The following is a 25,986-nucleotide window of genomic DNA, read 5'->3' on the forward strand; positions in this document are numbered from 1 at the left end:
AAAACCCCTTCCCCCTAAGCTTCGGCAGAAGAGAAAAATAAGATAGAAAGATCAACTCTATAATTTTATTTTTCCCACGAGCTTTAGGGATCAGAATAACTGCCGATGTCACAGATGAAACAATTTTGTATTCTAAGTAGATGGTCCATGGTTGTTATTTTATCTATTTGTAATTTTTTTCTTAATACCAGCTCGTCTAGCATGCACACGGAGGCATTTCAAAATTACATGCCGAAGTGCATGTAACATGTTTTAAATATTATTTGCATCACAGCATTTTTTAACTATTTTAAAATATTGAAGTAGCAAATAACTTCGATTTGAATTCATGTTTCGGAATAACCCCCCACCACCCATCCTACAGGTGGCTCGCAGAATACCATTTGTTACGTATACGGCGAGTTCGAATCTCAACTAGGGCAAAGTTGGAATCTGATGATGCCGGGGTATGCCTGGGGTATCGGGCAGGAGTTTTTCCCATAAGGCTAAATCCGCCAATTATTTTTTTTCTTCTGCCAAACTCACATTTCAAGCCTCTTCGGCACTCGAAACTTACATTCCCCTTTACAATGCGCTCGGAAGTGGCGATTGCGTATTTGGATTCATCGTCGGGCTTTCCCGTGGGGTCGAGCCGAGGGAGTCTCCGCAGGAACCGCAAAAGAGCCGCGCCGGGACGTGGGGAGGGTGGACAGGCGGTATCCAGCGGCTAGTCGCGAGGCCACCCTGCGCTCTCCGCCCCAAAGACGGCAGCGGCCCCCCGTGGGACGCCCGGAGGCCCTCCGCGGAACGCAGCACGCATGCGCGCAGCGAGCGGGAGAAGGGGGAGCGGCGCCGAAGGGGGGAGAGGAGGGGCGGATGGGAGTTCCCGCCACTCGCCCATTGAGGAAGAGCCGCCAGTGCTTCGCCGTGAGCCGAGGCCATCGGAAGTGGACGTATTGGAGATTGCACGTCACCATAACGCGAGCCGTGCGGTGGTGTCTCAGTGACCTGGGTATGCGGAAGACCGGTGGGGCCTGACGGTGGGCCGGGAGGGCGTTCATCGATGCATCTGCCGGCGGGGGCCGGAGCGGGGGCGGCTTCCTGCTCGGAGGCGGGCGATAAGATGGCAGCGGGAGGCGGAGAGGGCGGTGTGGAGGGAGCCATGGAGGGCGAGGCCGGCGGGGGCAGCAGTGGCGAGTTGTGGTGGACGGAGCGGGTGTTGTGCGAGGTGCAAGCGGAGCACTCGGGGGAACTGGTGGCCACGGGGAGTCCGTATCTGCTCTGCTCCGCGCTACCGCCGCACTGGCGCTCCAACAAGACCCTTCCGGTCGCCTTTAAGGTGGTGGCGCTCGTCGATGTAATGGACGGCACGCTGGTCACAGTGCGCGCGGGAAACGACGAGAATTGCTGCGCCGAACTGCGGAATTGCACCGCGGTTATGAAGAATCAAGTGGCCAAGTTCAACGACCTACGGTTCGTGGGAAGGAGCGGCCGAGGTGAGAGCATTGCCGTCCCTATTATTTTACTTCTATGGAAACGTGATTACACGTGGTTAGATTTGTTTCCCCGGAGCCTCACAGATGATCCTCTACCGCTGGACCAACAATTTTACCTCACGCAAACGAATGATTCAAAGTTATCCGATAAATCAGTTGAAAATTTCTGAACTCGGCTATGTCCTCAATGGCAACAGGGATCAAACATTTCTTGTTGGCTGACAGCCACTCCAGCAACTGGCACATCTAAATTCATATGTCAGTGGAGTAATTTATGACGTATTGACCACCTTTCCACATTGATCACCACTGTATCAATCGACACTTCACGTAATAGATGACATCCGCAATGTCACTCGTGCTTGACAACTCGTTCAAGCTTAACATCTTTTCTAGGTACTTCATTCCCGGTATCTGCCACCTGTTTTAATGCAGCGTGTAGAAAATTTTTTTAACTTCCTCACTCCACCCGAAGTATTTAGAGTGGATCATTTCCATTGTTACTGAAACACACGAATTGTAAACGAAATATATAAAATTGAGATGATTATGAGAACAGAATTACTTCAATTTTTTCTCGTACTACTTCATAACTGCGGTCGAAACCATTTCTCAATGCATCATATCCGAATTATTCTTCTACTTAGGAGCGTAAAATGTTGAGGTACTTAAAAATTGTCCAGCAGGGCCGTAAATAAAGCGATTTCTGACCCCACGTAAATTGTGTAAAAGGGTCATCACTCTTCGGGTTCCCTCACGTCGCGGGCCCTTTTTGACCTCCGACACTTCGAACCCTTCTTTCGGTCCACCGCGGGACATCGACCATGATTAGCTCTACTCGATGGAGCCAGCGGCAGAGACGAATCTGTATTCTTCGTAGGGGATTAAGGACTCCCGATGGGAAGAAAAGAGAACCGTAAGGGTGCGGTGGAGAGTGCTCGCCGGGGTGTTTCGACCGGGAGATGGCGCGGAAGGTGCCGGGTGGGGCGCACTCCGTGCCCCCGCGACGCGAAGGGGTTCGCCCGCGTCATATTTCCACGGGGTGTGCCGACGCCGATCGGCGGGACACGGCGGGTACGGTGGCGGGCTGGCCGTCTCCCGCCATCGCCCCTTTCATTCACGGAGGCCCCTGCCACCCACCGAATCTCGTGCCCCGATCACCCACGGACCTACCTACCCCCGTAGTCCTCTCCTCCCTCGCCCTCTCGTCCATATCACCCATCCCAACCTCCCTCAACCCCCACTCACCCATCCCCCCGGTTGGACTCACTCCCATGGGCGAGCGAAGGGGAAATCGCGTAATCATGGCATCTCATCTAATCCGCATGGGGGTCAGAGTGAAAAGCGATCACAGTATATTCATTAATAATGATCTCCCATTGGCCGGTGCTTGGCGACCACATCCAGCCCTCGGGCTGTTTGTTGACTCTCTCTCCCCTCCCGACCAATCCCCCCCCTCTTAACCCCCGCCCGCCACTCGTGTCCCGCTACCGACTGCCCTTCCCACCGCGGCGGCCCGCGAACCCCGCCCGAGCCCGCTTTCTGCATTTGTACCCTCTCGTAGTTATCGATCAACCATAAACCCTGTGGGGTTGCACCGCCGGTGCATCATTGGCTCTGGTGAGTGGTTGGCCCCACGCGGACGCCACCGCCGCCCCCGGTAACACAGCGGCGGCGGCGACCGTGCGCTAGTGCCCAATAATAAAAGCAATGGTCTGTAGCTTAACACGTAGTAATGGGACGGTCGGGATTCGTGGGGGGTGGGTGGCCGGTGGGGGTTGGGTGCGGGGGCTGGAGTCCGGGGCGATTTGTTGATAGAGGAGTTCGGTTCGGGAGAGAGGGGCGAGAGGGGGGGGAGGCGGCAGTCGCACTAAGCGCCTTTTGATGCGATCGCCAATATGGAGCGACCGGCCGAAAAACACGTGGCGTGGCAGCAGTGGCATAGATCGGCCGTAAATCATACATAAATCACACTGGCCGCGCCGGATTTTCAGCGGCTCGGCAGCGAAGCCCCGGTACAGCGGAGGAGGCGAAGATGGGGAAGAAAGATATGTGTGCAGGCGCCAAAGACGAAATCCATTCCGTTAGTAACGAGACTTCTTAAGCCCCAATGTTTTCAATTCATTGATTTTTGCTCTACGCTAATAATTAAAGGGAATGACGGCGGTCGGAGGGTTGCCCTCACGTAAATACAAGGGATTAAAAGCGGCGGTGGCGTTGCAAATAAGGCAGGCGATGCGAGGGGGTAAGGCGGGGGCGAGGGGGTTGTGGGAGACGAGCGTGGGTGGCCGGGGCGATCGGGGATATGCGTCTTCGGCACTCGGGGTGCGCACCCCTGGACGCTCCGTGCGGGGATGTCGATTCGGGTGGTCGGGATGGGTACACCCGTCCCACGTCTCCAAAATTTAAATAATAAATGTCAATTATTAAATTGGAAATAAAGTTATTGAAATTATAATCCTGGCCTCTCCAAATGTATGTTGTTTTGGAAGATATTTCTGCGTGGAAGAAAAAGTGCCGCAATTCATCTACCGGAAGTCAAGAATGAATCATGTTTAAAAAGTTATAATAACACCGGAATTTTCTTTCACTCTAGACTTCAAGCTTGCAATGATTATAGAGAGCGCCAAAGGTTTGACCGTAGGAGAATATTCCATGATCGTGTTGGTGTGCATGTAATGATATTATAGTGCCTATTCTAGAAAAATTATCTCGAACCGCAGAACTGACCTACTTCTTTTAGTTTCGGAGAAACACATCGCCACATGCTGTTCGCACTAGGCACAATCTTATAGCGGAAATCGTATTAACTAACAATTTTGTAATTTTATCTGTAATTATTAAACAAAACAATGTGACACCACCATATTCTATGCCAAACTCAGGTAATTTCAATTTATATCCGTTTACTTTAAAAAATATTTTGTCTTTGGAATGATATTTTTCATTCCTCTCCAACGATTGTTTGGTTATCTTATTATAATCTAAACATAAAGACGCTCAAGCCTCAATAGCTGAGAAAAACGCGCTAAGTGGCAAGGACACGTTGTTCATCGTGTGCAGAATACGTGAACTATGATAGTTCCTAGCAGACTGGGAATGCGCTCCAATGTAATATTTTAAGGAAAATGCAGGAAAATATGTCCTTACCCAATTTTCTACGTTGGCATCAAAATAAACGTACTGGACATTCTAATGCTACTATAGCAGTCCAAATTGATTCTTAAAAATATGATTTCTTCGTTCAGCACAAATGCATCGTTCCCTCCTCGATATTGTGCCGGTGGTACCCTTTTTATGAAACTCTTCAGATTTCCCAAGGCAGGCACTCTTTCAGTTTAGCTTCCAAGTTTTCCTTGCCCGTGGATATCAAATGTAGCTGTTAGCCAATTATCCCTGCTACGAAATAGTCATGAAAAATTGTTAAAATATCCTATGAATAGCTTTAAAACCTTTCAGTTACATAAGCAAGTCGCGCAAATCAAGTTCCAAAGGATATACACATTTCAAGGAAAGCAGTGAAAGAACGAAATATATAATCCATGCATATTTATTTTCAATGCATATTTCTTTGTTATTACTACCGTATCTACCTCTTTTCTGCAAACACCAATCTAATATTTAATGCCACATACCTACATCTTCGCTTTCTCTCCCTCTTTTTGTTCACTGTTCATTATGCCACTTCCCACCAAACACCTCGACTGGCATCAACCACTCCCTATGGAGGTACGCAAACATCCTCATAAGTTAGCAGCAGAAATGATAGTCATTCATGCCAATGCAATCAAACTATTGTTATCCTCAAATTGCTATCAATTATAGAAATCAAAAATTATGATTTTTGCTAGGATAATCTAATTAATATTTTACAATATTTTCGCCATTATTCATCATCATATTATTATGTTGTGGTAGCAGTCTCTTTACTAATGCTTAAAAATTTCCCAACTCTTTGGAAAAATTAGCTTACTCGTGCCATTTCAGTAGTTCGTATATTGTGAGAAGTATTTCTAGATAAAGTATGTATGTGGGAGATGGGTACAAGCTGACTTGAAGTTTAATCTGCGACTATCATGGACTAGAATGATATTTTGGCCATCAATCAAGATTACGCAGGAATTATACGTGTGTCCAAAACTTCCGCACACTCAATAGTCTAATTGTATTACCATAGGCACAAAGAGGTGAACTATTCTTTTTCCAGAAAAATATTTTATAGATAGAATTTGGTCTACACCTAAGTAAATTGGAAATTCCTTAAAACACCAAAAATTTCCCCTTGATTAAATTAATCAAACAGAAATAATCCCATGAAATCTGACCATTATAATATTAACTGGTCATTATGTCTTTGCATTGGAATGGGAAAAACGATCATTCAGAACTTTCGCTATGTCATTCTTGAGATTTAACTTTGTGACCATGGGTCTCTAGTGATTAGTGGATTATGCGGCAACCACATTATATCAAAAGGCCCTTTTGGAACAAGGTTGAGACGTTATCATGATTTATTGAATATAAAGGCGGGATATTTTATCAATTTGATCGAATCTGGTGATATTTACTTCGGAGAGTACGTAAACGTTAATTAATTTAGATTTTGAGCGTAAATATACCGCATACACCGTCAACCATTAAAAACCGTCCCCTTTCACTCCGCTATGTTTCTTCTTCAAAAAAGATCAAAATTAAAATTCCTTGAGAGATATAGTATTGTGGTTTGACTGAGAAGGGAAACACGTGGGATGTTCACAATCTTACACTACAGGAGAATTGTAATTTTCGGTGGCGCCGGTACATTATTCTGGGGAAAGGAATAGAAGATACAAGAGTAGTGTAATTCGTAAATTACTTTTTCAATATATAAACTTAGCGTATGGTAGTTATTGAAAAAATCGATCTAATATTTCTTCTCAATCCATAATTTGCTCAGCCTCACATTAGAATGAGAAACACACTTAATTTCCTTCGGGCGTTCGGTGTATGAAATAAACATCATTCCACCACTTTAACCCAAAGTCTAGTCATGAAAATACCCTAGACTACTTGATAACTTTGGTTGGCTTTTCCCCAACATATTTGACGGTTTATCGATCGCTCGAGAGCCATGAAGCCATAGGGCTTCCTAAATGTAGAAATTCTTAAAACATCCCACCAATATTTCTCCAATTAATAGAAACGAGGAAGGTTAACTACTTTTTCTAAAAAGATTGCTCATTGAGATTTAATATGCGATTAGAACTACATCGAAAATATTTATAGGAATTTTTACTGCCCACGGAACACTTAAAATAATAATTTATTCGCGTCAAGTAAGAATTTTAACATATATCTATCATATAACCTGTGAATTAAAAGACAATAGCCTTTGAAAATTAATGCATAAAATAAATAAAAATATTGGTGTTTTTTGTACATATTTTCGTACTGATTTCCGGACTATAATGGTTAGGACAGGGAATAAATTTTGAGGTTTAATAACAATTAATATTTCGACCAAATATTAAATATAATATGCGTACCTATATAATTGCGTACTTCCAGGCATGTGCCACATTTTACTCCATGAGAAATTTTACTACCAGTTGACTGTTTTATCTATATCAGAAATCAGAGCAAGAAAAAGGACACAGATTTCTCAAGAGAAATTAGTTTTAATTTCATCTATATTTTCTGAATTCATAATTCCAGGCGTCATAGTCTGTCATTTACGTAAATGAATCTCCCCCGTGGCCTCCACGTTTCTCATTTCTAACGGCAAATTGAACTTATTTCTTTGGTACACAAACCTGAAACCGCCGTAATGTGGGTACCTAGCTGAAGTGTAAATCAGAAAGTGTTTATGTATAGATCAAAATGTAAAATAACTTTTTCCGTGAGCTCTTTCCTCATACAACCGAAGTCATTCTAGCTGAAGCCGCCATAGCCTCTATCTTTGATTTTTGCGGCACATTCTAGTATACTATGGAAACTCAGTAGATTGTAATTCTCTTTCAGTTATTAATGATATCTAAATCCCTTACTTTAGTTATAAATCACTTATAACCTCTTTGAGATAAGTTTTGAAAGGCCCCTGAAGATAAATAATGACTCCTATTGGGCTACTAAAACTTTCCGCACAACATAAATGCTTTCAGCCCTATATTATTACATCTTTCTTCGATTACTTTCACCTACTTCTCAATGACCATTTTTTTCAACAAAACAATGTTTGATGCAAAATAGCATATACAAATTTTAATTAAGTATTTTTATATTATTCTTGCATTCTGCCAATGATTCTTTTGCTGATGATAGCATTGTTCAAATTCCCTGGCTGACATCCATTTCGATGAAAAGCACTGAAGACAGGAGCCGTTCGTCCTATTCCGATTTCTCCTTTCATAAATTCACGTTTAACTTAGCTTCCTTACTTAAGTTACTTCCATATTTCGTCTGTTATGATTTTTCTTCTACCCAAGTCCTGACTCATTTTGCGTTCCATAATAACTGCAGCCCGATGGCTGACAGTGAAAGTGAAAGATATTAAAATGTATTTACTTTTAAGGGAAATATATTTACTTCGTCTACCAAGGCGAAACTTTTACATTGCATTAAAGATAATGAACACAAGTAGCGACGGACTGTCGTTATCTGTCTTCATGCAAGAGAGCCAAGCGTCCAAATTACAATTGCTCACTACCTTGGCCATAATCCGTACCTTCATTTGCGGGCTTGGATATTGAATTTCACTATCTTAATTATCATGAAATTTGAATAGGAATGCCTTAGACTTATTGATTTACGTGTAAAATTGGAGCGAAATGAAAATACATTTTCATAAATTGTCATATTAAATATTCCGAGATTATAGTTTTTTCATATGGTAGCGATGGGGATTAAAACGCAACTCTTAATCGCGAGGACAATATGGTAGTTAGGTAAGGGACCACGGTTTTAGATGCAGAATGACCGCGAGGAGAAAGGAATAGTTCTCCAGGAGACCGGACGTAATCGTAACAAACACTTGGTTTAAACACCACAATAAGCGTAGGCATACGTAGAAAATAACCGGGGATTAAGAAAGATATCAGTGAGACCCAATTATGTTTAGACAAATTTAGGAACAGTGTGATTAATTCGCAGTTTCGCGGGAGCAGATGTGAATTCATAATTTGTACCAATGAAGTGTAACGTTAGATTCAAAAGGAGAAAACTGGGAAGACGGTTTAGGAAATGAAATGTAGAAGCATTAAAGGGAATACACTGGAAAGGAGTATTAGCAGGCTGTAGAGAAAAAACACGAGTGAGTACAGAGAGCTGGGTACTATAGAAGAGCATTGAAAATATGTATATCTTAAAAGAGATATCGAAAACCGTGAACGAAACCACAGGAACAGTAAATAGGAAAATCAAGCATTACGGATGAGATGATTAGAAAGACAGACGAGAGAAGGAAAGGGAAGAACATAAACACAAAAGGTAGGTAGCCAGAATTGAATAATTAAGTAAGACCTTAAATAAATAGAGCGATAGAAGCGTGGTGGGAAAACCAGTGCAAAGATATAGAAAGTTTACAAAAGCAGTTAGGTTTCCGGATGATAAAAGCTTTAGTTTTCCATTCAGCCAAAGGGTTGCAAGCATTGCTGAGCGCATTGGGAAATCTGTGCGATTGATATGGGAATAGAGTAAATGCGAACAAAATGGCAGGTGGAACACTTTAACTATCTCAGAAGTGTTTTGGACTAAAATGGTCAAAGTAGCAGGGACAAAAGAAGAATTGCATTAGGCAAAGAAGGTTTAACAAGGAGGTGGGGATTGATGACATTCATTTTTTGGGTAAAAAACGCCTCGTAAAAACGAAGAAATAGAGCGTGGTTTTGCACGGTGCGGGAACCCGGTCTTTGAAGTAAGAGTGGAAATGGTGAAATGGATAGAAAAAGGAAGTAATGAAAAAGTGTAAGGCATGGTGGGGTAGGATTTGGGGATTGTTGGAAGGAACGCAAAGGAGAAAGGAAAGACATGTTGGACGGAATGTAGGGAGGTAGGAGGTATGCGAATTTAAAGAGAGGCTTCTTATTGTAATATCGGATCTAAGGTTGTGCTTTTTTAGGGGAGGTAAGTACACGTATTGTTATACCGCTGTATAGACTGTGTCTATCCATAACCTAACTTAACCGGCAAAATACCAACAATAATAATGAGGACAGTTTTTAATCTACTTACCTTTCCCAAAAGGAATGCTTTACCTAGAGCTAAAAATGTAATCTAATATGTATTAGAAATGGAGAGTGGAATTAAAAAGAAACTCTCCCGAAACCTAAGGAGTGCTCAAAAATCATGCACCTGAAGAGAACAGTACAGAAGCGTCTCGTAGGCGCGCGTGCTTCGTGGTTCTAGTCTGGAAATGCATATTTTACAAATAACGGACCGATGTGGCTTCGTAGATGTAATGCAACTATCGTGATGTCATGCATCCTCCCGGTCAACCAGCACCCAACCTCTCCCCCACGACAACCACCTCATTCCCCATCTTCCGATGGTATCTCCCCACTGCCACCTCCTTCCGGACCCCTCCCACCGCATTGGCGCTAATCGCTCTCAGGAACCAAAACAACAAGTTTTTCTCATGTGGTAAAAGGATAGCCTAAGTTTGTGTGCTTAGTTCTTGTTGTACGCGAAACAAATTCTAATAGCGTAGCTTTATGCAATCTGCTATCATACCCATCAAAGCTTCTTTTAAATTGGTGGCAGATATTTGAAAAATATATTAGTATATGCTCGAAGTCCATTTCAAAGTCCTCCCCATCAATATTTACTGATTTCCTCTAATGATAACTTTTTACTGTTTTTATAGAAAAAAAAATTGATATCTCGGGAGCATGATAGAATTTTTCTTATCTATACCAAGCGCAAAGAAATGTCCGTGTTCCTAAAGTAAATTTGTTATATTATCAAGGGAGCAAAGTATAATAGGTGAAAATACTGAATTGTGGATATTTGGGTCAACAGATGACCGTGAACTTAAAGTCACTCTGCATTGATCTCTTCCCTCATTAAGTCCTCTGAAAAATTTCTCTCCCTGGTGATGGTCTCCTGTTGACGAATATGTTGATATTGCAACTACATCTTCTATTTTTCTTTATTGGTGACTGAAACACAAAACTTAAGCATTTCCCAGATAACTGCATGGCACTGGCATGCCATCGTTAGATAATCCCATAATTGCTCAATGTAGGCTCCTATTTACTTACAGTTCAATACAGTGCGTCAAAAATGTCTACAAATGGTGAAATTTTCTCTGGTAGCCAGCTATTAAGATACGGCTAATACACTCGGAAGCCGGCTGGATTGCGTCTAATTCCTCATTGCGAATATGATAAAAGTTACTGGTAAAATTTTAAGAAACGTGTACTCAATCGCCAAACTTATTTTTTAAATACAATTTCATCGATTGAGAAGTCCGAATTATGTGTCATATGATTTTCTTTGGGATATGACTCGCGAAGAAGTAATATGTACACGTGAATGCTTCTAATTATTTACATTTATTCATAGTCCCAGTGGTATTTTCGCTTCTATCTGGAAGGAATGTGGTAAGCAGCAGCACACTCGAGTTACATGCACTGCTCAATGGATATACGCGAATGATACAGTCCCTGGGTGTATTTAATGAGCATTTGACCAAATCCAATACAAAATTGAGCCCTGATGTGAATGTGCAATACTCGTGCATTGTAGTGAGGCGCATGACTTTAGGAGGAGGAATTAAGGGAATTCTGCAAATGGCAAGTATATTGCAAAGGCTGTGCAAGGTACGCTTGCATACCCCGCATTTTATTACTTTAATATTTCAACGAAAAGGCTCGAGACTTATCCCTCATCTTGTATGTCGCAGTATAAGATGGACGATATTCATGCGCAGCGATTATCAATCAAAACACGGACACAGGCTATGAATACGAGAGGTGTGCACGTAAGAAAACAAGAGCTAGTGAATAATATGATTGCGAGGGTGATAATGAACGTGTCGCGTGCATATGAAACTGAGTAAAATGGGTGAGAGATTGTCTTTCAGTCAGTGACAAGGATACGGAATCATGGTGAGGAGTCAATGATGGCGTGTGTGATAGTCATGGAGCAATCTTCTTTCAGAACGAGAGGGCTTGCATGCAGAGAAGGAAAATAGAGTTGGCGCACCCTAAGTTGCTCTAGGTTCGTGCGAACGCAGAGATTCGAACAGTATGTTGTATCCTCTTATGCACCAGTGGAATGCGAGAAATGAAGTGTGGTGGACGAATTCTGGGGTAAATGAGAGACTTTTTGAATGAGTGCGACCCTGTTGGAAGAGTAATAATATTAAGAGACATGAGTGACTGGAATGGTATTAGAGGAGATACCTATGAAAAAGTGATGAGGACTCTTGCAACAGCTGGCGACAATCGAATGATGATGCAGAAAACATGTCAAGTGTCCGCATGCAGAAAGGATAATTTGTTCCTAATGCATAGTTAGAGAATAAATTCATTCATTGGCACACACGGTGATACTAAGAGCATCATTGATTTCGTGGCATAACTAGAGATTGTGGGCGCTGGTGAAGAAGCCGAGGGTAATGAGAGGAGTTGAATGTCGCAAAGACCACTGTTCGGGTGTTTCAAAAGTAGATATGAGGAGAAAGTTGGTGGCAAGAAGGCGCAGAAGCTGTTGAAAGTGAACGCAGAAAAACTTCTAGAAAAAAATAATAATATATGATGAAAGCATGATGGAGGATACCCTGAACTCCAGTCAGGGGGAATGGGAGAAATATATGGACAGCGGAAATGTGATACTTGGGCGCATCGGGAGGAAATGATTGTGAAATGCACTGAAATGTTTGTGGAATAAAGTCACCGGGAAAATGAAGGTAAGATTCTTTGAGACGAAGAGGAAAAGATTCTGAGAGAGCAAAGAGAGAGGGACGTGTATGGAAATTATTGAAGTTAAAGGCGAAGAAGGTCAAAAGAGAGCATATGATGTTAATTATAGGAATAATGAAAAAATATCATGACATTAAGGAAAGAATACGAAATTCAAAAGAGTAAAACTGGCTGCGTGACTGCGAAAGATAATAGGAACTGTTTCGGAAATGGATTGAGATAACAGGGAAAGGAATAAATGCGATAATAAATAAAAGTGTATAGAATGGTTTGAGGCGTCACTTTGTGGAAGCGATTCACGTCGGAAAAGAAAATACTTCGTTCTTCCGCATATATTTTATTATACACGATCTAGGTTTCCACTTACAAAGTCATCATCCCTGTGGTGTGAGAGCTAATGATTGCAGTTATTTTTTCGGATGAATACGGAGGATTTTGAGCAAAATGACTTCTGCCTTGGACGCACCCACAAGAATCTGGCCCAAATTTTTTACGTGTGAAAGAATACTAAGGACAGATTTTAAATAATTTTCATCAAATGAAACTGTGTGGAAGAATTCTTTTAAGGGTTTGCATGCTTGTTAAATTACGCCTACCACAGTGAATGATATGTGACAATTTCTAAATATGAATCCTGTATGAATAACTATAAGGTCCGTAGCTGCCCCCATCTTACTGGAACGGAAAAAAATACGATATGTGCTGCGTAAACCATAAAAACTTCTGAAATGTTACTTAGTTGGTCGCGTTATTAGGCTTAAATATTCTTATGCAACTAAAATTTTTAAATGTCCATGAATCCATCATCGTTGAAAAGTAAACTGAATCAAAAATAATTACCTTGATCAAATATAATCACATATTTACTATCATCTCCATCTTTTTGTACAAAAATCCACTCCTTTTGATACCTAGGATCTTCAATTTTCTAATGTCTCCAATCTTCAATCCTTAATCAATGTGGGCCTGTAGCTTACCCTATTGTGCGTGTTTAACAAAAAGATCTCAAGTCTAAAGCATTGTACAATCGAATTTCTAAAGTGCGTACTCCTTTATCATACCACATGTAGTGGTGGTGTTTGACAGACATACATTTGATACAATATATCAGGATCAAGTGATATGATCAAATAAAGTCTGAATCACACTCAAACAAGGATTTGCTCCGTAATAGTCTAAGAACTTTGCAGATGTAGGCAAATTTGCCATTTATTTTGTACGTACAACTCCCTACTTCGTGGGAAGTATTGCATTTGATTTATACTTACATAAAATTTTAATAACGGTGATGCAGAAACCTGATATTACATTTTTGTTAATCAAAATAATTGGCTGGGGGATTTTAATAATTGAAAGAATATCTCATATTTTCATTGTCAAAATATAGCCATACCTTTTGTTTCTGATTTGACTGATACCTTTGATTTAGAAATGATAAATGGCTATCCCCACTTTACAACCTTGAAATATATCAGGCGGCATCCAAGCAATCCAATTTAAAATAGAAGTTATAAAATGAGTTAAGTTAATTAATATCAGTGGCAATGAAGTTTATGACTTTTATTTGCGCTTAAAAGAACATCCGATGAATATTAGCAATTAGTTAATATATACCCGTCACCGAAACCAAATAAAAGTGAATTCATCGGAATAGGTTCCCACAGAGAAAACTCACGCTGCTCACGTAGTCACGCATTTCCATTTACTCATATTTTAAGCCAGCCTGCATGGGAAGATTTCTTTAGACTAATTTTCTGGATATACGAGGTCTGCCCAATAAATACCCGAACTGAGACCATAAAAGCTTTATTTTTCAAAATTTAGTCTACATCGATTTTGTCCCCTTCAATATACTCTCAATTCGTTGCTATGCAGTTATTTTATCTTCTTTTCCACTGCTTAAAGCACCCTTGGAAGTCCTCGGCAGTTAGGCTTTTTAGTTTTCTCGTCGTTTCTAGCGTTATTGTTTCCACATCTTCCCAGTGATATCATCTCTCATCACATTTTTGCATTTTGGGAATAGGAAAAGTCGCAGGGTGCGAGGTCCGGCGAATAAGGAGGATGATCAAGGATGGTGGTTGAATGTTTTGCCAGAAACTGGCGAACAATCAATGCTGAATGTGCATTGTCATAGTGAAGGATCCATCCATCATGTTCGGTTATCATAGTGTGCACGGTTGATTTTCCTAAATTCAGTTCATCAGCTATCATTCGGACAGTTTTTGGACAATCGGTAAGGACAAGGGAACGCACACGATCAATGTCGTCAGCACAGGTGGTTGAAAGTCGTCCCGACCTTGTATCATCCGTGGCGTCTTGTCGGCCATCTTTAAAACGCTTAATCCACTTGAAAACGGATGTTTTCTTCAGAGCGTTATCATCGTAAAAAGCTGTCAACATTTCAGTATTTTCTTGATAACTTTTACCGCACTTCACCAAAAACCTTAATGTTGATTCGTCGCTCCCTGGTTTCGTCAATTTCCATTTTCGACAAACAGTAAAAACAAGGACAACAGAAACTAACATAACTGGCACCATGCGCACAGCTCGACGATCTGCCAAGCAAATACGGCTCATTGGGTCTTAGGCAACTAACGCCACTAGTGGGCTGGGCTATAGTCCGCGTCATGGCCGTCAGATTGCACCAGTTCGTGCATTTATTGCACACACCACGTATGGCAATTTTTGAAGCCTTTTTAAGAGGTCAAGTTGCTTTTTGCCTAGTGAAATGTGAGGGTGTCGATCAAATGATTTGATCATTCAATTAAGTTTACCCCGAGCTTTTTAAACACACATTTAATTCAAGCTTTCAAGTTAAAGGCACAATGCTTAGTTCAATAGATCCAGTTTTTAAGTTGTCCATAGTTTTAAAAAGTTCACCTGCTTCAATTGAACATGGCAGTATGTATAGCGGCCAAGGAAGGATTGTAGAGCTATTATTGACTTTCCATACATTCCCCAAGTAAACCACAAAAACAATCATAATATTCACCTAAGCACGAAATATCGAGATATTTGCTATGTTTTAAACATACCTGTCGAGATCATGTGGATGACCAACATTTGAATACAGGAGCGTTCCCAACGGACCCGAAGGGAGAGGGAAAACGAGGATGCAAGCGGAAAAATCTAGCATAAATAAGGCACATAGTGAAGGTAAATAAATAGATAAAGTGTAAAAAGGATGATTTTGATCTTTGCTCCCGATCGCTCACCGCTCACTACTTGGACATGTGTACCGCATTCCGTATTGCTCCTGGCTCTATAGAGTGAATCGATTTACGAGAATTTTCAATTCACCAACTTAACCGCACCTATCACCAAGTCAAATTTTTTAAACAACGCCACACCCAGACCTGCCGGCATTGGGGAAGGTGGTCGTCAAACGTCGGAAAAAGCGTTCCCCACGGAATCACTCAGAGCCGATAGCGTCCGCCTTCTGTCGCAAAGCACTGCGGGCTTATCGCCTCGGAAGCGATGAAGCAATCCAATGAACACCGACATATCTGGAGGGAGATAGTTGATTTTTGATAGTCCAACGCGGAAGGAGGAAATTTCGGACTTGATTAGGGAAGCCGTGACGGTGGGAAAATGGAGGAAGCAGACGCGGACGCGAAGGAGGAGGGAAGGACGGAGGATGGGCCGGGGAGTGGACTAGGCGCTCCCCAGCGGATGCCCGCCAACGGCTCCCACCGACGCTCGAGGCGGCCACGCCATGCCACATGGACGAAGCGTAACCGCGCCATCGGCGGCTGAGATCCTTGATTCCCCGGTGAGCGCCGCTGTTTTAAGGGCGGATGATACGAGTGGCGCGAGGGAGAGCGTCTCGCCCGCGACTTCCCACTAGCTGCTTCCCCCGGGTGTCCCAGACGGCTTCTCCGGGCCCCACCATCCTCCACACATGTGCCTCGTGGAACCCACCCCCACCTTGCACACCCACCCACGAACCCATCCATCCACCCGGATCGCATCCTCCCTTCCCTGCACTCCCGTTCTCTCCCCCCTCTTTCCCCCGCCCAAGGGTAAAGTGATTGTTCCGCAAATGCACGCTCGGTCCAAGGCGCTCGGTCACGTATGGATGAAGAAACGGCCATATCTCCCGGAAGACCGAATTCCGTCATGTAGGGAATTGACTTTTTTTCTCCGGCTTCTCATCGCTTCCCTGAGAAAGGTATTGGCAAGTGCGTGAATTGGGATGAGTTGGTCGGGAAAAAATTCGTGTTGGTCGGCTGAGATGTAAATAGGTGGATGGGAAGAAATTTGGGAGGTTCATATTATAGGGTGTAACCGAAATGCTTCATCGGTTCCAAAGATGATAGGCGCAATGGCCATAAAAAAATAAGAAAAGGTCCTACTGAAGCAACCGTATCCTTCAAGTTCATGACACTTTGCTGGCGACGTAAAAACGCGCATTGGTAGTTAAATCTAAACATTTTTCGTAGTGCCGACTCTCAACATTAAGTTCAAGAACAGATGAATTGAACGATATCCACGGAAGCTACTAGCCAAGCTGATGTTTGCCGACATGGCTGCCAGAGCATCTTTTTACATTTAATATTTCGATTTCGCAACGCGAGTTCGTTCCAACAAAAAATAAATTTTGCAGTTTTTTTAGAACATCGCCGGTGGAATTATTACCACATGAGAGCCTGTGACATTTCTGACCAGTAAATAATAAAAAAACAAGTAAATAACTTATTCTATGACGTTTAATATGTCTATCTTCCTAAAAATAGCATATAAAAGCCCAGTTAAACTTTGCCCCCCACAGCAAGTTTTATCAATTGGGATTATTAATAATGGTCCATGCAATTATTAGGTCAGCATATATCTATTACATGTAAGAAGTAAAAGCGGACGAAAGAGATACTGAGAGGCAATGGGATGATGGAGAGACTGATCGAGAGGAAAATGTTGGGATAGTGAGATTGAGCGAGGCAAAGAAAATGGGCATTTTGGTTGGAATAGTGGGAGGTAGAAAGGATCTCAATAAATTAGTTATTGTGAAATGAAATATGGGCTTAAGGATGCTTAGTGCAAGGTAATTTAGGACTTGATAAATGCAATAGGGTGTAGAGCCCATCCAAAGCCTACTAGAACTCAGTAGAGTACTGTTTATTTATAAAGCTGGATGAGTCTCAAATACAGGGCTACTCCATTTTGTAAAATTCATTTCACAAATTTTCAAGTTCAAGAAAACAAATTAAAAACGCTCAGCCGACCGTATTATAAAGTATTATCTCATATGTCTAACCCGAAAAATAATTTAGTAGTAATTTACTCCGCTATCTTAAGTTTATTAACAATACAGGGCGCTGTATGATTTTTTTGGCCGAGTAAGACTTCCGGTCCCAAGCTCATTGCTTTCCAAATTGCCCGTAATGGCCGGTTGGCGTACATTTTGTTGCCTCCTTTTGCCGAAGATCGTTATATGGTGGTCGCGTTGAGGGGTATAGTTATTCAAATATTTGAATAAAAACCGAAAAACACAATCACTGTATTTCGAAAACTTGACACTCTTCCTAGCAGATGCTTCGTTACGGCAACTGGTTTCCAGAAAACCCCCGGATGAGAAAAGGTAAATAAGGCCTTGTGTTCACAGTTTATCTATGCATTATCTGTTTATTTCAAAAACTACCGGAACTTTCCCCGTAATTTTCTCTCTGAGACGCTATCCTTCTCTTTGTGCCTTTATGCTCAGCTTTTGTTGTTTTCTTCACCGCTTATCTCTTCCGGGAATTGAGTATTTTGTCTCTCCTTATCGGCATCAAAATGCACTCCGGTCTTTCGTCGCAGTTGAGATTTCAGGGCAGAACCTGTAAAACGGAAATTTCGGCTAACGACCGGTTACCATTGGCACACCGGATAACGTTCATGACCACTAACACGAATGTCGAAGCTTGTAAACCCATTTCCGGGACAGTTATGCCATTGCCTAATAAAGTTCTTGACAACTGCCAGCAGCCCAAAATTACACCCCTGAGAATAAAATGGCCACTGCTGCAGAAATATGAGAATGTTACAATCCGAAGTTGAAATAACTTATTTTAGTCGGGTACAAGTGCACAAAGAGTGGAAGTGGCTTAAGTGAAAGGATGGCCTCCGCTGTCGCCATCCTACGAAGCCCTCGCACAACCGAGCGGAAAGTCATGTAAAATGGCCCTTCATAAACTCCTTGAGTTCGCTAACTGAATTGAATACTAAATCAAAACAAACGAAACATGAAGACGAGGACTCCGAGATTGAAGGGAAATAGGGATAAGACCCAGAAGGCCGCATCGATGACGGGGTTCATGGAATGTTGAGACGATGATGAGGACTGGAAAACTATAAAACATCAAGAGAGGAATGCAGAAATATGTTATAGATATTCTAGGTTAGTGTGAGCTGAGATGGAGAGGCTGAGATGGAGAGACTAGAGCGAGTGCTAAAGAGTAATTTATGGTAGAGGGGGGAGTCAACATGCAGTGGCCGTTTTACTGAATAGAAAACTGGGGATAACGGTAATTGATATAGTGCAAGTGAATGATTAATTTATAATGTTAGATAAAATGTAGACCCGGCCAATGTAGTGGTGGTGGTGAGTAAGCAGACAAGTGGCCACTGGGAGGAAGAATTAGACAGTTTGTGCATTCATTTAGAAAAAATAATAATTGACAATGTGAGAAAAAAATATACGAGGGATTGTAATGAGGGATTAGATTGCGAGGGTGGGCGAAGGGAGGGATGGGAGAGATTTCTAAGAGTACGACTGAAGAATTAAACGATCGCGAAAAGAAATACAGTACTAAAAACTAACTAACATGTTATTCAGCACGGAGCAAAGATAGCTCTGGGAATCACCAATATAAGATATATGTGGTACAACCATTTAGATAAAGATAAACTTGGTTTTAGAAAGGGTAGAGGATCGCATGATACCATCGAAGTATTGAGGACAGTAGTGGAAATCGAATTTAATTGGGACGTCTCTGAGTGCTTCGAGGACTTTGAGAAGACACTCGAACGCGTGCAGTGGTCCCAATTAATTGACATATTGCGGAATATAAGAGTAGACTGTAGAGATAGATTTATTCAAAATTCTTACTTTGAATCAGATAGCACTGGTTTGGGTTAGTAGAGGGATATTCGGTTCGTGATCAGTGATTGATAGGGTAGTGAGACAGGGTTGCCCATTATAACTAGGAATTTTCAACACTTATGCTTAGGAAATGTGCGTGTGTCATGAGGAGAGCTTGAACTGGTGAGTAAGAGGCAAGATGATTGGGTCAATTGGATTCGCAGATGACCCAGCAATAAAATCTCAGATAGGAAAGGAACTGCAGTTACTATTGAGTGCTTTACTGGGGAAATTCGATAGATATGATATTAACCCTAAGAAAACAAAAGAAATGGGATTATCGAGAATTAGGAAAGCTTACACATAAAAATAGGAGGTAATGAACTAGATCCACTGCAGCAGCTCGTGTATTTGAGCAGAATTATGAGGAAACTGGGCATAGTGGTTGGAGCACCAGGAGAAAATTGTCGTTAGCAAAATGAAAAATTTTCATGAAGCAGAAAATTGATGAATGGCAAACTAAGTAGTGATGGGAGGTGAGATGATTAGTTAAGACTTGTAATCTGGAGCGGTGCGCATTATGAATGTGAAACCTTGTCTTTGAAGCAATAGGATGAGCGTCAATTCGAGGTATTTGAATTTTGGGTGTGATGGAGAACGGAGAATATAAGTTAAACAGAGAGGAAGGTACATTTTTGAGTTAATAAATGGATGGGTGAAGAGAAAAAGTTGGTAGTAAAGAAGTTGAATGTTGAAGGCCATGAAATAAGGGATAATGTTAGATAAGTAGGGTAGAGGAAGGAAGAGAATAGCATTTTTACACAGCAGGAAGAAGTTACGAAGAAATTAAGAAAGAAATAATGTAGTGCAAACATTAGATTTTTGCAATACGAAGGAGTAATAATTCGTTAGCGCCTGTCCAAAATCTGCCTTTAATAGATAGAATACCTGGAATTAATGAATAACGGTGCATTTGACACTGGAAAATATTTAATTATTCCGGTAAAACTAAGCTTTGAACAAGCCCGAGTGGGAATATTCCCCTCGACCCTACTTCACTCAAACTTGTAATATGTGGTTCGTTAACCACTCAATCTTATAGCCTAGCGTGAACGCTTGTAATTATTAAAGTTATTAATTGCCAGTTTTTTAAAAATGTCATTCTGGAATTATTTTCCCTGACGAGTATATATTAATTTAAAATACATACCGCACATGATTTTTTTTAAGGGCATGAGAAGGTTACCAATTGATAGGTTTCCGAGAAATTGTGGAAATTGTAGGACTAACTAATGGGAGATGAACTTGCTGAATTAATTAGAAGGGATGATTTCGGATATGGAGGAGAGTTGGATTGGCGGAGGGGGGAAGGAAACACGAAGCTCAACTGCTCTCTGGGAGGGTAACTAACTACCAGCTTGCCTGGATTCGCCTGAAGGCTAGGAATTGAACCATACTCTTGAAATTCTCCTGACTTACGTCTTCTCCCTCCTTTATCCAAAAAGACATGGGTTTCATACCATTACATCCAGAACTTAAGTTTCTCTTCTTGAATTACACTATGCTACGGGAATGTTACGGATTAGTTTTTGAGGGATCCATCTGAACGAAACTTTCTCCCGCCCGAATCCCAATTCCGCTCTCTATGCAAACTGAAAGGCCCGCCCTGTATTTTAAGGAATGGGCATATTGGCCAATCACTTACTATTAATAAGTTTAATTGTAAGTTATAGGAGCTATAAAGGAACATTTATTCTTACTTTGATGTTGGATTTGCTCATCAGAGGACTAAACACACCATAGTTAAAGGATCAGTTTCCTTTTGGTTATAGTAGACATGATGGAGATAGTTTCAATTTGAGGAACTGCAACACATTGTAATCGTTGATTTAAGTAGATTTGCTTTTGAGATTATGCTCCGTGATCTCCCTCAGTTCTCTGCTAATTAAGTGATCATCTCCTAAATCAAACTTTGAGATGTGGACAAACCTAATGGTAGTGAGTGGAAGGGTGTGCAGAACGAGATTACAATTGTGTTTCCACAGCTGAATAATGTTCTATACATTTACTGTTGTGGTTCGTCCTTGACGACGCAAGCAATATAGAACGAGCTTTCATAGAGTGAGATTGGCCGAGTGAGGGATAAATCCTTAGCGCAAGTCAGAGAAGTTAATGCTTAAATTCATCCTTCTTAAAGGGATACCACAGAGGTGGTGATCGCAGCTGTGATCTCCCCATAACATTGGAATTAATATAAGGACGTAGTTAAAAGAAGGAAAGGTAACTGTAGGCTAGATAAGTGGAAAAGTTTAATGACTGTATTATAAGATATACGGGTGGATTAGAAGGAAAGAAGGCTGATACGAAATACATTGGTTAAGAAGTGGATATGTGGATAGGAGATCAGAGAACAGAGTGGTTTGACATGTGACTAGGAGAGAGGGAGAGATGTTGCTTGTCGCCAACTCTATTCAATATATACGCATAACAAATGGCCTTGGAATGTTGGGAAGAGGACGAAGGAGCGAGGGTCGGAAGGAGGAGAGTTGGATGCGCTAGATTCGCTGATGACTTAATGGCGAGAGCGCTGAGGAACTTCTGACGGAAATATTTGAACAGCCGAAGGTAATGAAGGAAAAATATTGTTTTTGAGTAAATAAAAAAACTACAACAGTGATGAGAATAGGAGAGTTTGAAGTCATGCAAATTTTGTTGAAAAGAATACAACTAGAATTGGTGGAGAGGTATACATTAGTAGATAGGAAAGTGATGGATTATAGGAGAAGACAAAATGAAGTGGGAGAATAAGAATGGCTAAGGAAACGTTTAAGTGACAGAAAATTTTTAAGAATCAACACTGTCATTAATATATGTAAAAAAAGGTCATGTGCTTGTTCTGGTATATATTTGTTTGGCTGTGAAACGTGTATCCTTCTTCAGAAAGACAGGTAAAGAATTCCAGAGGTGTACAACACTTGATGGAGTAGATCTCCTATGAAACCTCGGTCATGTTGTGCTAAATACATTTGATGTGGGGAAAAAAGTTACGCCTTTTAGATTAAATAGGAAATAATTCCAAAAGGTTTCACCGAATACAAATTACCTTACCAATGTTGGGTTTGTAAGAGAACGTTAAAAATAAAGTCTTTGGACAAGTAATGAATGAGGAGGCACTAAATATGTTAAACAGAAGAAGGACATTGATCAAATCAATTTAAAAGACGATAAAGTAATGAATACGCCACATACTAAAAAGAAAGCCTTTTCTTGTAGGATATGATAGAAGTACAGAAGAGGGAAGAGTGAAGGAATATAAGGATGAGTGATGGGAGGATAGAGAAGGTTAAGAGTGATTGATAGCTTGAAGAATGACGAGGAATGAAAGAGTACGAAGAATGAATGAGAGCAAAGAGGAGGGATTACTGTGGGAGACGGAACACCTGGGACCTACGTAATCTGAATAATTACGATGACAAACCAAAAATATGCCAGAATATGTATTTTTATATCACAGTATCATCGGAACCATGAAATAATTTCACTTCTAAGTATGAACGAATTTCATTAATATTCATGGGGGTATTGAAAGTGCGCCATAACTCTTTCTTTTGGAATACCAGAAGTCATCTGAACCTCTTTTGGGCACGCGATGCAAATACTGATTTTAGTTTAACGCGGGATGAGAAATAAAGGCACCTGAGGAGGATATTGTTATGGAGTGTTCCCTTAGAATGTGAAAAGGACCTGTAGCAAATTGCATATAAATATTACTCTTCACCCTCCGTCGCTTCCAAATAGCAAGCCCCCTACGACTGTGAAAAAATCTTTTTATTCTTCAATAGGGTATATGCTCACTTAGATCCATTTTGCTACCATTCATACCTTTGGGTATCCTACTCAGCGATAGTTTTCCCGCACAATAGGTGTGTTACCCTAGTAGGAGAGCTTGGCTCCTGGGCGGAGAGTCCCGCCTTCCATTCCAAATGTTGCCTCAGACAACTCGAACTAAAACCAAGCTGTGTGTTTTTCTGGGTACCAGAGATTTCTGGGAAACCGCAGGCGGCACTGAGAAAGGACCTGCCCCGACGGCCCTAAATGTGTGGATTTCACACGCCGCTGGGCTTATTACCAAGTGAGCTCTACCGTCAGCTATCAAAGAGACCTTCCGTTTGAAGAATGCGGTTTGGTTACCCTACCTTAGGAAGCTCCCCTGCACCTATTTTGAAAAGGTGTAAATAACAGTTTGGGAGGAAACAAATGTAAACCATTACAAAATTAAAATAGGAATGGGAAGTGTCTCCTTACTATAATTTAAAGTTCACATTGAGATATATTATTTTTTGAGTCCATTTTTAATTTTGTCTTAAATATTTATTAATCGTGCCAGAGTGCCGGGAATCGAACCCGGGACCCTCCGGTCAGTAGTCCAACGCTCTACCCACTGGACTACCACGACCCACGTATGTATATATGTATATATATATATATATATATGTGGATTTTATATATATATATATATGTGGATATATATATATATATATATATATATATATATATATATATATATATATATATATATATATATGTGTGTGTGTGGATATGTGGATATATATATATATATATATATATATATATCCACATATCCACATATACATATATATATATATATATATATATATATATATATATATATATATGTGTGTGTGGATATGTGGATATATATATATATATATATATCCACATATCCACATATACATATATATATATATATATATATATATATATATATATATATATATATCCACAAGTATCTCTCTCCGAATCAGCCACCGATATAGAGGCGAGAACTCGTGAATCCGCATGCATGTGTGTACTAGCATTCCTATCGTCCGAATTTCACGGTTTGGCCCATCACCACTCGGTCTTTATCGCTTTCCTCCCCCCCTTCCGAGTATGCCCGTACTCCCCCTTCCAAAAATCTCCGATTCCGTCCACCCAAAATCTACCACTCTCACCCGAAGAAGCCCTAAGAGAAAGACAAAGCCTAAAAAGAATCTTAAATTTAAGCAAAACTTCGGAAGGTCCGCAAAAATATGCATCCGCGCTGGCCTTAAACTCCTCGTTTGACGTAAATCGTTTTCCGCCGAGCCATTTTTTTCAAGAGTGGCCGTGAAAAAGCCAGTGTCCAAATCTGGTTAATACGGTGGGTGTTGTAATAATATACATACTTAAATTGCATTATTTTTGCCATCGAAACTGCACAAGTGTGCACCCGCGAATATTCGTGATTGAAGATAATTTTTTCTTTGAACAATGAGGCCGTTTTTTCTCGATTTCTGCGGTCAACCGGTGCAATAACGACGCATAATACTCTTCATGCATAGTTTGTCCTTTTTGCAAGTCATCGATGTAGAATGTTCCGTGTGCCTCCCGGACAACTCTGGCTATCACATTTTTGGTCGATTTCACCGTCTCGTCCTTCGGAGCCGGATCGCCTTTAGAATCCCACTGTTATGACAGTTCCTTCGCCTTTGGGGTGTGGTGGTGGATCCATGTTTTGTCCAAAGTAGTTATGCATCGACGCTGACGGAAACTCATTAGGATTCCGACGGCAAAGAGCCAAATCAGCCTCCGAATCCACCACCAAATTTCGTTTATTCTACACTGAGAGCAAAACCCATTTTGACGAGATTATTTTCTCACCCAATTGTTTCAGTAAATTAGAAAACGCTGTGCGTACCTTGTGATATTCCTGTGGCTTCAGCTGCTTCCCGTACTTCCTGAATCTTCGATCGCTAAAAGCCATATCGTAAACCGTATTGTCAATGATTTCGGCGGAAGTCACTACCAATGGACGTCCAGGGCGATGATCATCATTTGTGGATGCACGGCCACGTTTTAAATCAGTTACCCGATTGTAAACAGTCACAAATACAGGAGCAGTTGTACCATGAACTCCATCCAACTCGGCTATTATCAAGGTGGTAAGCATTTTAAATAGTAATGTTTGAAAACCGGCCGAAACTGATTTTTTTGCTATTTTTATAAATAGACAAAAGTTTGTTGCTTTCATCTTCTATAAAAACGTAAGCATGAGTATTGCTGAAACGTTAACAGCAGTCTAACGAAACATGAGGCTCACTGAGAGACACATATCTCCTGGATTTTCTTAGGAATTATTGAATGCCCAGCGTATACATACATGTATGTATATGTAGTTGTGTATTTATATGTGTATATATATATATATATATATATATATATATAATTAGGTAATCTACCGGTTAAGGTAAGTTTATGGATGGACATTGCAACTAAATAAATATTTTGTGACTCCTAATAAAACATAAAATCCAGCGTCATACTCTACATCAGTTCCCTCTTCATCTCTGAGTACTTTCTTCCTCCCTTCATCCCGTCCAACATCCCTATCCTGTTCCTTCCCTTCCCTCGTTTGCCTAACATTCTCCCGTCTATTACAGTCTTCAACATCCCACTGCCGGTCAATACCCCCTTCATCCACTTTTCCTGCCTCCATAGGATTTCTTCC

General features: G+C 41.2%; 1 protein-coding gene across 2 annotated transcripts in view; it reads left to right on the top strand.

Annotated features, from left to right (window-relative positions):
• The first annotated feature begins 1,130 nt into the window (after window positions 1–1,130).
• Window positions 1,131–25,986, top strand: part of LOC139685850 (runt-related transcription factor 3-like) — a 177,144-nt gene continuing 152,288 nt past the window's right edge. For both annotated transcript variants that reach the window (XM_071582963.1, XM_071582964.1), the window contains exon 1: window positions 1,131–1,475. In XM_071582963.1, coding sequence (XP_071439064.1) covers window positions 1,142–1,475 — 334 coding nt within the window. In that variant the 5' untranslated portion in view covers window positions 1,131–1,141. The remainder of the gene's footprint in view (window positions 1,476–25,986) is intronic.

Source organism: Hetaerina americana, unplaced genomic scaffold (genome assembly GCF_022747635.1).
Source record: "Hetaerina americana unplaced genomic scaffold, ioHetAmer1.1.p SCAF_12, whole genome shotgun sequence".
NCBI classification, from domain to species: Eukaryota; Metazoa; Arthropoda; class Insecta; order Odonata; family Calopterygidae; genus Hetaerina; species Hetaerina americana.